Source organism: Ostrea edulis, chromosome 2, assembly GCF_947568905.1.
Source record: "Ostrea edulis chromosome 2, xbOstEdul1.1, whole genome shotgun sequence".
Lineage (NCBI taxonomy): Eukaryota > Metazoa > Mollusca > Bivalvia > Ostreida > Ostreidae > Ostrea > Ostrea edulis.
The window spans coordinates 101,697,656-101,714,875 of record NC_079165.1 but is presented as its reverse complement, the minus strand read 5'-3'; the positions used below and the strand labels follow the sequence as shown (position 1 = coordinate 101,714,875).

General features: G+C 34.4%; 1 protein-coding gene across 1 annotated transcript; it reads left to right on the top strand.

The window, feature by feature from the left end:
• The first annotated feature begins 7,347 nt into the window (after positions 1-7,347).
• LOC125660203 (uncharacterized) lies at positions 7,348-10,134 on the top strand. Its single transcript, XM_056153559.1, has one exon. It carries the CDS (start codon positions 7,348-7,350, stop codon positions 10,132-10,134), a length of 2,787 nt encoding a protein of 928 aa, XP_056009534.1.
• Positions 10,135-17,220: the final 7,086 nt, after the last annotated feature.

Here is a 17,220-nt window from a genome sequence, read left to right as displayed (position 1 = left end):
AAAATACAAAAACAATCTGATGAAGTGGTAGATGACATAAAATACAAAAACAATCTGATGAAGTGATAGATGACATAAAATACAAAAACAATCTGATGAAGTGGTAGATGACATAAAATACAAAAACAATCTGATGAAGTGGTAGATGACATAAAATACAAAAACAATCTCATGAAGTGGTAGATGACATAAAATACAAAAACAATCTGATGAAGTGGTAGATGACATAAAATACAAAAACAATCTGATGAAGTGGTAGATGACATAAAATACAAAAACAATCTGATGAAGTGATAGATGACATAAAATACAAAAACAATCTCATGAAGTGATATATGACATAAAATACAAAAACAATCTCATGAAGTGATATATGACATAAAATACAAAAACAATCTGATGAAGTGATAGATGACATAAAATACAAAAACAATCTGATGAAGTGATAGATGACATAAAATACAAAAACAATCTGATGAAGTGGTAGATGACATAAAATACAAAAACAATCTGATGAAGTGGTAGATGACATAAAATACAAAAACAATCTGATGAAGTGGTAGATGACATAAAATACAACAATCTGATGAAGTGGTAGATGACATAAAATACAAAAACAATCTGATGAAGTGATAGATGACATAAAATACAAAAACAATCTGATGAAGTGATAGATGACATAAAATACAAAAACAATCTGATGAAGTGATAGATGACATAAAATACAAAAACAATCTGATGAAGTGGTAGATGACATAAAATACAAAAACAATCTGATGAAGTGGTAGATGACATAAAATACAAAAACAATCTGATGAAGTGGTAGATGACATAAAATACAACAATCTGATGAAGTGGTAGATGACATAAAATACAAAAACAATCTGATGAAGTGATAGATGACATAAAATACAAAAACAATCTGATGAAGTGATAGATGACATAAAATACAAAAACAATCTGATGAAGTGATAGATGACATAAAATACAAAAACAATCTGATGAAGTGGTAGATGACATAAAATACAAAAACAATCTGATGAAGTGATAGATGACATAAAATACAACAATCTGATGAAGTGATAGATGACTTAAAATACAAAAACAATCTGATGAAGTGGTAGATGACATAAAATACAAAAACAATCTGATGAAGTGGTATATGACATAAAATACAAAAACAATCTGATGAAGTGGTAGATGACATAAAATACAACAATCTGATGAAGTGGTAGATGACATAAAATACAAAAACAATCTGATGAAGTGGTAGATGACAAAAAAAACAAAAACAATCTGATGAAGTGGTAGATGACATAAAATACAAAAACAATCTGATGAAGTGGTAGATGACATAAAATACAACAATCTGATGAAGTGGTAGATGACATAAAATACAAAAACAATCTGATGAAGTGATATATGACATAAAATACAAAAACAATCTGATGAAGTGATAGATGACATAAAATACAAAAACAATCTGATGAAGTGATAGATGACATAAAATACATAAACAATCTGATGAAGTGGTATATGACATAAAATACAAAAACAATCTGATGAAGTGATAGATGGCATAAAATACAAAAACAATCTGATGAAGTGGTAGATGACATAAAATACAAAAACAATCTGATGAAGTGATAGATGGCATAAAATACAAAAACAATCTGATGAAGTGGTAGATGACATAAAATACAAAAACAATCTGATGAAGTGGTAGATGACATAAAATACAAAAACAATCTGATGAAGTGATATATTACATAAAATACAAAAACAATCTGATGAAGTGATAGATGACATAAAATACAAAATTTACTTTTCTAAAGACAAGAACTAGTCTTATGACATCTAGGAAGGGTTTTTTTCATTGTTGTTTTACCGCATTACAAGTGATATTTTACACTGTATTTTAATTCTTTCTAAAGACGAGAGATGTCACTAATGATACCTGTCCAACAATAGTTACTATATTATACATGATAATAAGTTTTGATTCTAAGCCTAATCCACAACACAGATAGAGCAAAACTGGTTTGTCTTCGTAATGTGAAACGATTTCAATCCGTGATGGCTACACCTTGATTGTATATAACAATGACTGAGATTGCTGAAAATGGATGGCATGTCCGGTATGTGATGAGAAGTGAAAAAAGATTTACTTGCAACATTTTCACAGAGGGGCACGGAAATGGCCTCTAAGTTGGTGGGATAAAGTTGATGTCCATTGTCTGAAGCGAGAGTGACGGCAACCGGAGCCTGACAAATAATCCGGAAAGAGGTCAAATTAAAAATGAAACCCAATCTTGTGTCATCTCGTTAAATCCCGTTACACACGTTTTGCTTTTATTTTATGGGGGGTATTTATCTTATTGTACTCGAGGTACGTAACTGTATACCCTATATCTGCGATCGCGTGAACTTGCCATCATTTGAGGAAAAAATATTAAATAACTTGGTGTAACAGGCGCAAGAAGAACAGTTTTGTAAACGATATCCAAAACCCTGTCGGAGTTATGGCTCTTTTTATTGATCCTTCATGACAAGTTGGAGCTGCTATGATTCATCATCTGTGTATACGGAATGCCAAATTAACATATCAGTACTTCTCTCTGATCAAATGCAGATATTTTCAAATCTTTTGGAGGTAGTTACCGCGCTCCATGAAAAGTATGCCTGTGTGAGGCGGTGCAGTTCATACCCTCGTGTATTTCCCTGTGTGAGGCGGTGCATTTCATACCCTCGTGTAATTCCCTGTGTGAGGCGGTGCAGTTCATACCCTCGTGTATTTCCAAAATTGAAATTTACATTCTACTTTCATATCGGTGGGAATTTCCAGTCGTTAAAATAAACACAATATATACATTGTATTCATCAAGATTCATCAACGGCAAAAATATTTGAAACGTAATTATTTGAATTGAATTTAACTGAAGAGAACCGCACAGCATACTGTGTAGTTAAACTCCAAATTAGCGTAAAATCACTGATTTGTAGGTCTCGAATTACTTGGAGATATTTTCAAATGATTATGATATCTTTAATTATTTCTATTGAGAGCTCTTTAATTGATTTGGAGATATATATCTCCCTGTAAATTTAGCTCCCATCGTTAAGTGGATTAGGGCGCCCTTTAATTCTGTTGATGCGCGTGCACTAATCCTTTTGAAGAGAGCAACAGTTCGATTATAGAGAGATTCCAACTCAGAAAGGGGGTATTAGTTCGGCGTATGATCTCCAAATAAATTCAAGATCTCTCTAATTAGAAATGAAGATATCTGCAATTCAATGGAAGGTACATGTATCCACATCTAAAAATATCTCCAAATAAGCATCTTGTTGTGAGTAATTCATTGAAAACAGATTGGTTTATCAACTTTCATGTACATTTGTATATCACATAAATCTTCCAAACTTTTACGAAATGCTTTTAAAATTATATTTTTGAATTTCGTGCTTAAAAGATAAGGAAATGTTTTGATCATCTATTATATAGGTGTACTTAGCTACAACTCAGTTATCCTTATGGTGAGAGCTATCTTATTTTTCTTCTCATGTAGAAGCTTTTGAATAAATTCTGTCTCATAGAAATATAAGAACAGGTCAGCAAACAAAGGAACACAATTCGTGCCAATGGGAATTCCAACAGAATGTTGGAAGACCTGATCACCAAAGACTATGAATATATTATCTATGAGGAACTCCAGCTTCTTTTTAATCTTAACTTCAGGGTACTTGTTAGTAGAATCAAAGTGGTGTTTAAACAAAGTAATTTTTTTAATAACTTATCACTAGATATGAATATTTCCTTTTTATTTTCCTAGTCTTTAATTCATCGTGAGGAATGGTCGCGTAAAGTGTTGAATTGATTTCTATGATGTTACCACTCACGTGTATAGTCAAAATGAACTGACATGCTGCTATTTGGTAGAAGCAGAATTTGAATTATTGAATGTTGCCTATAATATACAGATTAGTTATCTAAAGCCAAGGAAATATAGACGATACCATTTTCTATGTCAGTTTAGAATGAAGAATTTTGTAGATTATTTCTTGATTTCGTTTATAAACTAAATGAACATTTGCCAGAGGGACTTCATCATTTGAATTCTCTCTGAAGACAAGGTGTGTCATTTTAAATGACTATCCAATGATAGTTACTACATTTTACATAGATACATAATTTTTGTCCCATTCTACAACATGGGCATATAAAATTTAGTCTAAGTTGTCTTTGTAATTTGAAACAATTTCAAAGAGAAACCTTGACTGTATAAATGGATGGCATAGATATGCGATGGTACGTGAAGAAAGAATATAGAGATTTAATATAGACTCAAAAGGGGTTCGAGAACGGCTTCGAAGTTAAAGGATCGGGTAAATTTTTACCGTCTGAAGCGAGAGTGACGGCAACCGCAACATGGCAAACAATGCAGATAGCGGCCAAATTAAGAATGAAACTCAATCTTCTGTCATCTCATTAAATTCCGTTGCACGCCTTTTGATTTTATTAAATGGGAATATTTATTAGCTTTTTGTCCTTAATGTACGAAACTATATCCCTTTGTATTTACGATCGTGTGGACTCTCCATAATTCGACAAAAAAGTATCAAATAACTTGACGTAACCGGAACGTTTTTGTAAACAATATATATATTCTTTGTTGTTTCCTATCATACTTTGCATAATAACGAACGAAACTTTTTTTCTTGTCGGAAAAAATGTCATTAAAGTTAAAAGTACCAAGCTCGTATCAGAAGAATATTACAGTCAGAAAAGGCTCCGTTATGTAACTTCAATGCGTATGATTAACTTGTAATACTATAAAATATTTAGTCCGATTATATTTCTGCGAGATATCCTGCCTGTCATTTCCATGATTTAGTCATCTCATACCAGTCAACAAACCAAACCCAGGCTATAGTGTTTATAAATGTATTCTTGCCCACAGATAAACAAACACATGGACGAAAATGACTAAAACAGCACCTCTATGTTGGCGGTAGAAAAGTATAAACGATTGCGCATCTAATGATCCATCAATGAAATTTTTCTTCCATACATTAATATATTATGACGAGGGATACAGCGAGTTTTCAGAGCTTATATGTCTCTCTCTCTCTCTCTCTCTCTCTCTCTCTCTCTCTCTCTCTCGAGTACATTATGTACAGAACATGCAAACTTTACGCGCGCTTTCTAAAGACGGTACGTTTTGATGTACTGTTATTATCCACGTTCGCTCGTCCCTCAATTCGTCCATCTGTATGTCTCACCACTTTTGTCATTGGAACATTTTCAAGGGGTAGCGGTAACAAAGGTGATTTTTTTTTTGCATATGATATCATAGATACGCAACAAAGTTTTGAATTTTCTGTTTAGATCAAGGTAGTTCGAAAAAGGTCAAACTCCTATGAATGCTTGTTACTGGAACCCTTTCTACAGTAAAGGGTTAAAAAATCTGACTCTGTGATAGAATGCCAGTGATTAGCTTTTTGATATGAAATTAGGCATTAACCTACATTTTGTGAAGGCACGTTCAATTCCAAGTATTACTGGTACACGTGTTCTGAGACTTACATAAGAATTGCACTTATAAGGATGTAGAACATCAAACTTGCTTTAAATGCTCCAGATGAGCGACCCGGTTAAATTTAGATTTAATTCCTCAAACACGCACCTGTATAATATTCTTCAGTGATGAAACTTAGTTTAAACTTTATTTCATTTCACTATACATAATAAGTAATATGTACACAGGATTCAGAAACAAGTTGTTGCAACTTACATATATTAATCCGTTTCCTTGAAACTTGTGTGCATCAGTACAGAGCGTATCTGTATGGATACATTTCGGGAGATGAAACATGTATACAACACGAGTGTGAAATGAATGAGTTATTCATTCATCATTTTATTTGCTCAAACCACAATGGAAATGGTACATGAGGTACAATACAGAAATTCCATGTATCAATACAAGTAACGTCAGAGGAATGTATATAGGTAATGCAAATAAACATAGTGAAATATATTCATAAATATATATGTACAAAAATATAAGGTTTTGTGTTCAGGAGGACAGATTAATTCATATATCTCTAGAATATAAACAGGCACAGTTTTAAAAAAGGTTTTTAACGTTACTGGCTGACATAATTTCATTGTATTTGGTCTCATACACTATATTTTGTGTAGACCTGTATTCTTTTCTTATACTGGATAAAGTACTGCACTTTTAACACAAAATGGTATTTATCTGCAATTTTTGTTTCATTACATAAAACATATTTTTAACAATCTATTCTTAAGACTTTGTTTTACAGTGTTTGTTGTCCACTTTTCATTCGCGATACCTTGTTCATGCCATATATAGAAAGTTCACACATGTTTAGAAATCTCTACGGATACATTCAAACCATGGCTTTTTAAATGTGCCATTACAGTACTGTATATATAGATATTTGTACAGAATAGAGGTAGAATCACTTCAGATGTTGTAGTTGACTTACATGTTCCAAATGAGTGTCCTGAAGATTAATAAATGTTACAGAAATAAATTTCACGCACTTCATGAAAAGTAAAACGGCGTGAAGCGTCACAGTTTATATCCTCGTGTGTATTTGTTGCGAATCCGCAATTATATTAACATTTTAAATTATTTCCTTCATTTCTAGTTATTCTGGTTTATTATCAGTTTCATTTTATTTGTTATATAGAGAATTTTGATTATTCCGTTTTTGTCTTAGTATGACTTGTCATTAGGTTTTAGTCCGTGTCCGTTTTTATCCGATTGTTTACATTTTAACATTATTAAGATAGGAAGTAAATACAGCAGAAGACAGCTGGACCGACTTGAACGAGTAGAATAGGTAGAGAAGTGAAATAGATTATCTAGCAGGGAGTTTATAGTAAAGTAGAATACAAGTTGAATAGTAAATTACGAATAGAAACAGGTTTGTGTTTGGATCTTGTCTGTTTATATCAATAGATCTAGCATTTATTCATAGTTCATTAATAGTTGAAGATTATTATTCTGTATCCAATGTGGCGATTTTAGATTTGTCTGATTTAGATATATATTGATCTATATTATTTAATTACCTACTCATTTACATATTTCATAATCATTGAATGTGTTATATTTGTTTTATAATGTATCTGTAGACGTATATCGCAGTATTGTGTTTTAATGTTTATTAAATGTGTGAACTGTGAATTTGTGATCCGTGTGTGAATTCAAGGAACAAAGCAGCCTTCGCCACATTGTTTGGTGCCGGAACCCGGGAATCCTTTGTCTAAGAACTTACATAGATTCTACACACGGAAACTAAACCGAGAAAATGTCTCTCCCATACTTAAAAGGAAATTGTACCAGGTACCAAAATTTAATTGAAAAGGAGATAAGCAAAAGTGGAGCTCTCGTTTCCGAGGATGCCATGGAAGAAGATCTGTCCGAACTACTTCGTCAGGTGGAATCATCGATAAGGCGACTTAAGGACTTCAGTGGTAAATTGGAAGAAAATATAGAGAAGTGGTCCCTGTCTGTAGAAAGCAAAGAAGTTGACCAAGGTGAAGTAGATAAATTTACAGGTGATAGTGAAAGGTTATTTGCATTATTAGCTGAAGCAGCTGAACGCATAGATCAACTTATGATGCTGGAGAGGAGTTTACAGGAGAGAATAACTACTGTGAAAGCTACACGGCAAACTACTGATTCAAGACTTGATCATATTGTATTTTTACAAGAAAAAATGCAAGAACAGATACTACAATTTCAAGAACTACAACTTCATCAGTCCCAATTTCATACAGCACCACAAGGCCCTTTAGCTGTAAGGCTTCCAAAACTGGAACTACCCTCCTATAATGGAGACAAGATCAAATTTAAAGAATTCTGGGATGCCTTTGATGCTACAATCAACAGGAATAGTAAGCTCTCTAGGATTGAGAAATTCAATTATCTTCAGAGCAAACTCACAGGAGAAGCCAAGGCAGCTATTTCAGGAATTTCGCTCTCGCATGAAAACTATGATGTAGCCATTGATATCATACAGGAGAGATTTGGGGATGCACAGTCAGTGATCAATAAACATTATATGGAACTGATCAACATACAGCCTGTGACAAATGATACATTGAGTTTGAGGAGACTATATGATGACCTTGAGAAACACATGAGAAGCTTAGAAGCATTGCGTCAAGATGTAAACCAGGATGTGTTTGTGTCAATGATAACTTCGAAGTTACCTAAGGAAACACTGCTGCAGCTTGAAATACAGAAAGGAAGTAGAGACAAATGGACTGTTAAGAAACTAAGAGACTTGTTTAAAGCTTATGTCACAGCAAAGGAATCTACAGAATTTCAAGCTTCAGATGCTCATAATCATGTGGAAAACCATGCAACAGCAGAGGCTTTAATGATATCCACTAAAGAGTCAAAGGAAAGAAGAAATGCATCAAGTGCAAAGTCTCCAGTGTGCAGTTTTTGTAATGGATATCATTGGACTGATGAGTGCAGAAAGTACAGAACCATAGAAGACAGAAAACAAAGAATTAAAGGGAAATGCTATATATGCTTAAGACCTGGACACAGAATTAAAGACTGTAGAGTTGTGAAACCATGTTTTCATTGCAGAGAGAGTAGGAATCACCATAGAAGCCTGTGTCCAAAGAAATTTCCACATCAGAGAGATGAATCCACAAGGCTGGAAAAATCAACACAGAAAGAAACATCTTGTTTAGCAGACGAGTCACACAAAGAGAAACATTCCACAGCAGAATCATTACAGGAAAGCAGTATGTTTACATCAGGGGATATTGTGTTGATGCAAACTGCCCACACAGAAGTGTCTAACCCTGTGACAAACAAGAAGGAAGCTGTCCGGATTTTAATGGATTCTGGATCCCAGAGAACATACATTACAGAGGATCTAGCAAAGAGATTAAACCTTAGAATGGGTCAAACTGAAGAAATTTCATTGATTACATTCGGTGCTAACAAACCAAAGCGAGTGAAAACTCCACAAGTCATCTTGAAGATGAAACTTAAAGAAGAAGAATTTATGACAATCAATGCCAATGTTGTGCCAAAAATCACAGGAACTATACTGAGAAGACCCATACCACAAATTGCCAGGGAAAAGTTGTTTAGCTTGTGTAGACATCTCCAGATGTCTGATACTATTCCAACAGCCTTTGAAGATTCTAGAGTAGACATACTCATTGGAAATGACTATTACCTTGATATCATCTCATCTGAGAAAATAGGGGTACAGGAAGGACTGTATTTATTAGGATCCAAACTTGGGTGGATCATAACAGGAAGGACTCACAGCAGTAATGAAGAGAGAAAAGAACATCAGATGATGATAGCAAATGGATTACTGTCAATTACAGAGTGCTGTCTGTGTTCTTCAGAGAGATGTTTGCCAGTGAAACCTCTACTTGAAGACTTTTGGAATTTAGAGACTATAGGAATTAAAGACTCCCCCTATACATCAGATGATGAGGTAGCACTGAGAAATTTTAATAGCACCTTAGAGATGGGAAACAATAGGTATCATGTCACTTGGCCATGGAAGAGTTCATGTCCAGAACTTCCTGAAAACAGAGAACTTGCGTATGGAAGGTTCAAGTCACTTGTACACTTAGATGCTTTTTGGAAAGCTTGGCGAGATGACTACCTTCTAAGTCTTAGAGAAAGGACCTCTTACAAACTTAAAGAAGGACGAATTCAACATAGGATGGAACCAAGAATTGGAGATGTTGTGCTGATTAAGGATGATCTTCCTCGAGGGAACTGGAAAATTGGACGCCTTTGTGAACTAATTGTGAGTCGGGATGGAGAAGTGCGGTCGGGAAAGGTGTTGCTCCCCAGCAAAAGGACCTTAAACAGACCATTGAACTTGTTATACCCTATTGAATGTTCGGAAGAGAGTGATTCAAAGAAAAGCGTGGAAAGAAGTGAAAATCAAAGTACCGAAAGACCTAATAGCTTAAACCAAGAACATTCCAAAGAGAGGAAACCGTGTGTGACTGATTCAGATGGAACTACTTCTGAAAACCGTCCAAAGCGAAGAGCTGCCGAGAAAGCGAAGGAAAAAATCAAGGACTGGTTAGATGCGTAACTATTCTTCGGTCGTGGGAGTGTTGCGAATCCGCAATTATATTAACATTTTAAATTATTTCCTTCATTTCTAGTTATTCTGGTTTATTATCAGTTTCATTTTATTTGTTATATAGAGAATTTTGATTATTCCGTTTTTGTCTTAGTATGACTTGTCATTAGGTTTTAGTCCGTGTCCGTTTTTATCCGATTGTTTACATTTTAACATTATTAAGATAGGAAGTAAATACAGCAGAAGACAGCTGGACCGACTTGAACGAGTAGAATAGGTAGAGAAGTGAAATAGATTATCTAGCAGGGAGTTTATAGTAAAGTAGAATACAAGTTGAATAGTAAATTACGAATAGAAACAGGTTTGTGTTTGGATCTTGTCTGTTTATATCAATAGATCTAGCATTTATTCATAGTTCATTAATAGTTGAAGATTATTATTCTGTATCCAATGTGGCGATTTTAGATTTGTCTGATTTAGATATATATTGATCTATATTATTTAATTACCTACTCATTTACATATTTCATAATCATTGAATGTGTTATATTTGTTTTATAATGTATCTGTAGACGTATATCGCAGTATTGTGTTTTAATGTTTATTAAATGTGTGAACTGTGAATTTGTGATCCGTGTGTGAATTCAAGGAACAAAGCAGCCTTCGCCACAGTATTTTCAAAATTGAAATTTATTTTCTATATTAACATTCTACTTTATTTCTGTCGGAATTGCCAGCCGTTAAAATAAACGTACTATATTTATCAAGATTCATACGCGCATTGTCCACGCTTATGTACAGCGTATTCATGAGGAAATGACTACCATCACAATTCGTAGAAATATCAAAGGCAAAAACATTGGAAGTGTAAATATCGCGTCATTCAAAGTAAATATGGTTTCCTCACAATTTCTGCTTTCCCTAAATTCACTTTGTTCATCAAAAAGTAGCTGATTATCCTTCAAATAGTTTGTTATTTAGAACGGAGCTAAACACTTTTGATACGATAGACAGGAGACACACGCCTCTATAATTCATAGGAATTCTCGGGTCTGAGTTGAAATCATTTTAGTATTAGGGAAATAATTGCTTTTCTCCAAGTTGAAGGGAACGCGAGAATTGTCAGTACAATACATGTACAGCAGAATCAGATTTCAGTACTTCATTCAGCAACTCATCGATACCTCTTCATTTTATAAACAACTTTCTTGATTTCTTCAATATCAGAAGGTTTATTCAGAAAATTAATACATGAAGGATTGTATATTTATGTTTCTAGTGTCTTTTTGTTCCATTGCCGATGATTTAAATTCGGCATCAAATATTTTGTGGTCCGTTGAATTATACAACTAAGAAAATTCTCTATTCCAGTTTCTTTTGTTGTTGCTTCACCGGAAGTCATTGTAACGTCGTCTCTGTAACATCCTTCCGGTAATGTAGAGGGGTTGTTTTCGATTTGGTATCATAGCAACTCGGTAACATAACTACACGAAGAGTTTTTTTTTCTGCTGATGATATAAATTTATCATCAGATAACTTCAAATCATACGTCATGATTCTTTAAATTTTGGAAACTTCGATTTTAAACACATTTGATTGCATCAAAAGTAAAAAAGAAAGAAAGAAATTCATTGGTGAGAATAGAACTTTGAACAAACAAGCTCCTTTTCACATGTGATTTTTATTTTGATGTATATTTATAGATTTTTTAATATACTCTATAGAATACAAATGAGCTTATATAAACTATGAAATAGATAGAAATCTAACATTCACGAATGATTTTTATATAAATAGCGTTGTTCCGCTTCAAGTACATAATATTATTGAGTCGATATGAAAACCTTCTCTTCTTAGTGGTAAACCGTGTTGTAATGTTATACAATATGGTCCTTGATATCATGATCCGTGCCACATACGATTTTAAGATCATCTCTTCATATATCGTTGCTTTGCCTTTTAGGCGAATGTATGAATTGACGTGAAAAGTAGTTACACAGAGGTATGTGGTTGGGAAATTAGATAGTGTTAGAATACTAATTGTGATAGACATATATTTAAGTTTTTGTACATTTTTATTATTGAATGGAGCATTCAAACAATCTGCTTTGCCGTTTGAAATAACAGATTTTTAGTAGATACCAAACAAAAAAAAAATTTCTTGTAAATAATCTTCCAAAAATAAAAGGGTACTGAGACATTATCTGAGTTTTAGTGAGAAAACTTCCGTCTTCATTGAGGCTTCTTCATTCTTCCATATAAAAGTAAATTCCTCCTCGTCATATTTCTTTATGCTTTATTTGGAATGCTATTGTTGACCTAGCTGATTCGCATTTCTTAGCGATATGATATACCGTTTTCTTACTTTCGTTGCCCCTTTTTGCCATAGCAGATGTTATCAGAAGACAGACGAGAAGCTAAGATGCTGAATCATCCGAAGTCTGCAATTGTAATCCTCTGTATCCGTTACAATTTATAGTGTGCCTTCCTGATAATAACGCAATTGCGTGATTGTATGAACGGATATGTAACAGTGTATGTGTTTTAGAATATACACATGTTACTGCAATATCATTGAATATAAAGATTTAAAACTAATATCAAACTTAAAACGTTGGGAAAAAGTAGATCATGAAGAAAAGAAAACTATTCAATAAATCAACAAGAGGCCCATGGGCCACATCGCTCACCTGTGTCACCTTGGCCCATATCTGAAGACTTTCCATATATACTTGCATGTAAAACCTTAGTCCCTATTATGGCCCAAACTACCCTTTGCAAACTTGAATCTACACTATGTCAGAAAGCTTTCATGTAAATGTCAACTTCTTTGGCCCAATGGTTCTTGAGAAGAAGATTTTAAAAGATTTTTCCTGTATTTCTATGTAAAACTTTGACCCCCCCCCCCACTTGTGGCCCCATCCTACCCCCGGGGGCCATGATTTTAACAAACTTGAATCTGCACTATGTCAGAAAGTTTTCATGTAAAAATCAGCTTTTCTGGCTCAGTGGTTCTTGAGAAGAAGATTTTTCCTATATATTTGTATGTAAAACTTTGATCCCCTATTGTGGCCCCATCCAACCCCCGGAGCCCATGATTTGAACAAACTTGAATCTGCATTATGTCAGGAAGCTTTCATGTAAATCTCAGCTTTTCTGGCTTAGTGGTTCTTGAGAAGAAGATTTTTAAAGTTTTTCCCTATATATTTGTATGTAAAACTTTGATCCCCCCTTGTGGCCCCATCCTACCCCCGGGGGCCATGATTTGAATTAACTTGAATCTGCACTATGTCAGAAAGTTTTCATGTAAAAATCAGCTTTTCTAGCTCAGTGGTTCTTGAGAAGAAGATTTTAAAAGTTTTTCCCTATATATTTGTGTGCAAAACTTTGATCCCCCCCTTGTGACCCCATCCTACCACCGGGGGCCATGATTTGAACAAACTTGAATCTGCAATATGTCATGAAGCTTTCAGGTAAATTTCAGCTCTTCTGGCTCAGTGGTTCTTGAGAAGAAGATTTTTAAATGACCCCACCCTATTTTTGCATTTTTGTGATTATCTCCCCTTTGAAAGAGACATGGCCCTTCATTTGAACAAACTTGAAAGCCCTTCACCCAAGGATGCTTTTGGCCATGTTTGGTTGAAATTGGCCCAGTGGTTCTGGAGAAGAAGTCGAAAATGTGAAAAGTTTAACAGACAGACGGACAGACAGACAGACAGACGGACGGACAGACAGACGACGGACAAAAAGCGATCAGAAAAGCTCACTTGAACCTTCGGTTCAGGTGAGCTAAAAACCGGTGTTGTATAGTAGCCTTTCCCCCTAGCCATCTTTCCCTCCGGAAAAATGGCTATATAGTAGTCCCCCCCCCCCCCCCCCCCCGGAAAAATGGGTATATAGTAGATCTACCCCCACAGAAATCTGGCTATAGAGTAGGATTTTCCCCCTTTTATAGCCAGATGACCCCCACGGAAAACCTACTATATAGTAGATTTCCCCCTTCTTTTCATCCCGGTTACGTTTACGGCGGACCATTCCCATATTCTTTCCATTCTGAAATTAATCCTTTTCTGGCTATTCATTTCTTTTATATCCTAAATGGATAGTTAATTTCCAAATTCCCTTGATTGGGATATTTGGAAATATATATTAATTCAACAAACATCGTTTCATTCAGTCGAATGTTATGTAAAACAATCATATACGTATTTAGAATGTAAAATCAGAATGGTTCGTGCTTTTAAAACAGCACCTATTTAGGCAACTCAGAATTTGTTAATGAAACAGATAAGTATTTATCGTTCGAGGAATCAAAATTGACTCTCTGCAATTGATTAACACAAAAACTTTTCATACAGATAGTGGAGTAAACTTAAATTGTACAATTCTGTTGGTTGCCTACCCCCGATTCCAAATTGCCGCTACTAAGGAATCAAATCGCTCTCTCGGTAGACATGATTCTTTACACCTCATTAGAGGGAAGTAGGATTTTTTTAATTGAATTAGATGTTTTTTAAGAGGAAACTTTCCCCTCAACTGTTCTCGGGTCATTGGTGGATTAATAGATGTGAATATGTTATCGATATAATCGTAATTATTCCAGGTGGTGTAACTCAGTCCCAGCTGTACTGTCAGTACTTTGATTTATACATATTCGTTTACATAATTTCTCCATAGATGAATTAATTTTGAATCTGACAGATGGACAACGTCATCATATTTCATTCCTATACGAAGAATAATCTGGAAAAGTTTTGATTTTTAGTATGCATTCCTAAAACGTTTTTAGATCGCTCAAATGAGCTTTTCTGATCTCTTGTCCGTCGTCTGTAAGCTTTCCACATTTTCGACTTCTTCTTCAGAACCACTGGACCAATTTCAACCAAACTTGGCACAAAGCATTCTTTTTAGTTTTTTTAAAGATTGAGTCTGTTTAAATGAAGGGTTATAGGACCTCTACAGAGGGATATGATAATCAAATAATGAATTTTGTGTTGTTATCTTAGAATTTTTTTTCTGAATCAAAGTACTAGTATAATGATAGTTTTGTTCAAGCCTGTTAATTGCTAGGACCTGCTGCTCATGTGAGCAATGTTGCTTATGGGCCTCTCGTTACTTTTTAAGTTTCATATAACAATTTTATAAAACTGTAGGATAGAATTATTCAAGTGTTAAAACTGCAGTCCTGCACATTATTTCATGTGCGTTTCTCTCTGATTTGTGGATTTTATTTAATTTTGTTAATATTCTTTTACAAATAAAATGAAAAAGTGACTACTCTTAAATGTTTCAAACTCATTTCTAGAATGCAACTGGAAATCCTATAAATATTCATTTAAAGCTGAATATATGTATACGAGATTCACTAATTTCCTCCCTATTTTGTCTCCTTGTAAAATGCTATTACCTTGATACTTGAGGAGCCGTTTTCGGAACATAAATTATGTAACTGTTCTCCGATACAGTTTTAAAGTCTTAAATGAACTCAGTATAACATCTTATAAATACCATTTATAATAAACATATTTAGGTCACCTGGGTCACTTTGGTGTCCTGTTGCTATTGGTCTGCGTCAGTCGTCGTCCCTTGTCCATCGTTCGTCCACTGTCAACAACTTCTCAAAAACTACTGCACTAATCTTTACCCAATTTGATATGTAACATCTGTAGGAGAAGGGAACCAGAAAATGTAAATTTCATGACCCACCATCCCAATGGGCCTTAATGTTGGGGGTAAAAACTGTAAAAGTAATGCAATTCTTTAAAAATCTTCTTTACTCCTAGGCATATAGAAGACTAACTGAATATATAGTAATTATGAGCCAGAAAGTCTCTACCAAAATTGTAAATTTCATGACCCCCGAAACAGGGGTTCCTGTGTTAGGACGTGGCCATATTAGTCATATAGTGACAATTCCTTAATAAATCTTCTCTACTAGACAAATAACAGACAAACTGAGCATATAGTAATGATGGACAAGGAAACCTCTAACAAAATTGTAAATTTCATGATCTAACAAAATTGTTTATTTTGTAAACCAGGTTGCAGGGTTTCAGGATGGGGGAAGGAGGGGTGGGGGTGGGGGATCTAACCTATAGCAGACTTCCCCCCTATGGGGAAAAGGCAGCTATACAACACCGGTAATCCCGTAGGAAAGACAACTCTTTCAAATCTAACACCAAAGGAAGGAAATGCATCAGACTGAGATTCGAACTGCATCTTTAGTCAGGTGGTCTATCAACTGCATGACATATATCTGGTTCCGGTGATATGACACTACATTCCTCCTCCGTAAATATCTCTACCTCCAAAGACGATTAAGGTCTCCACTGGCAGGCATATTCACCAGTTACTTTATATCAGTAAAGGAAATGTAGTACAGGACCAGATCGGGATCCGAGCGTGACACCGGCGATCGTCTGGTCTTCACACAAATAAACAGACACTACGTACATGTATGGTCTGTTTCTAAGCAAATTTCATTCATTTTGCCACCAATGATATATTGCAAAAAATAACATTTCCTTAACAAAATACATCCTTTCCATTACATTGATTTCATTTCTTTTCCTATCTGTATTACTAAATTAAATACATATGAATAATGGCTTTCCATATGAAGCTCAGATTACTTGTTGTGTTTTATGCATTCAAACAAAATTTGATTTGCATTTAGATGCCAGTTTTACGTATGAAAAATATAAAGATCGTAGGTCACCATTGCTTACAAATCCTGAACACTTCGTTTTCGAAACTCTTTAAGAAAGGTTAGTGTAAAGAGCCGTGATAAGATTTTATCAGATAAATAATTTGTGTGTGTTATTTTTAATTTTATGATAAATACGAGATTATAATTAGTGTAACCTTGCAAGTACTCTGCAGCTGACGAGGTCCAAATGTCATCGTTTTCCCGTTTTATTGCCGATTCTGAGATAACATGACAAAAGAAAACAGGCAGTAAATATTTCATAAATAGTGAAGAAAGATACCTACCTCAAATTTTATCATATATTAACAAAAGACTGCCGAACCCGATCCAATAAACAAAGCTTAGGAACGCCTTTATTATTTATGTTTCTATAAAAATCACATTAA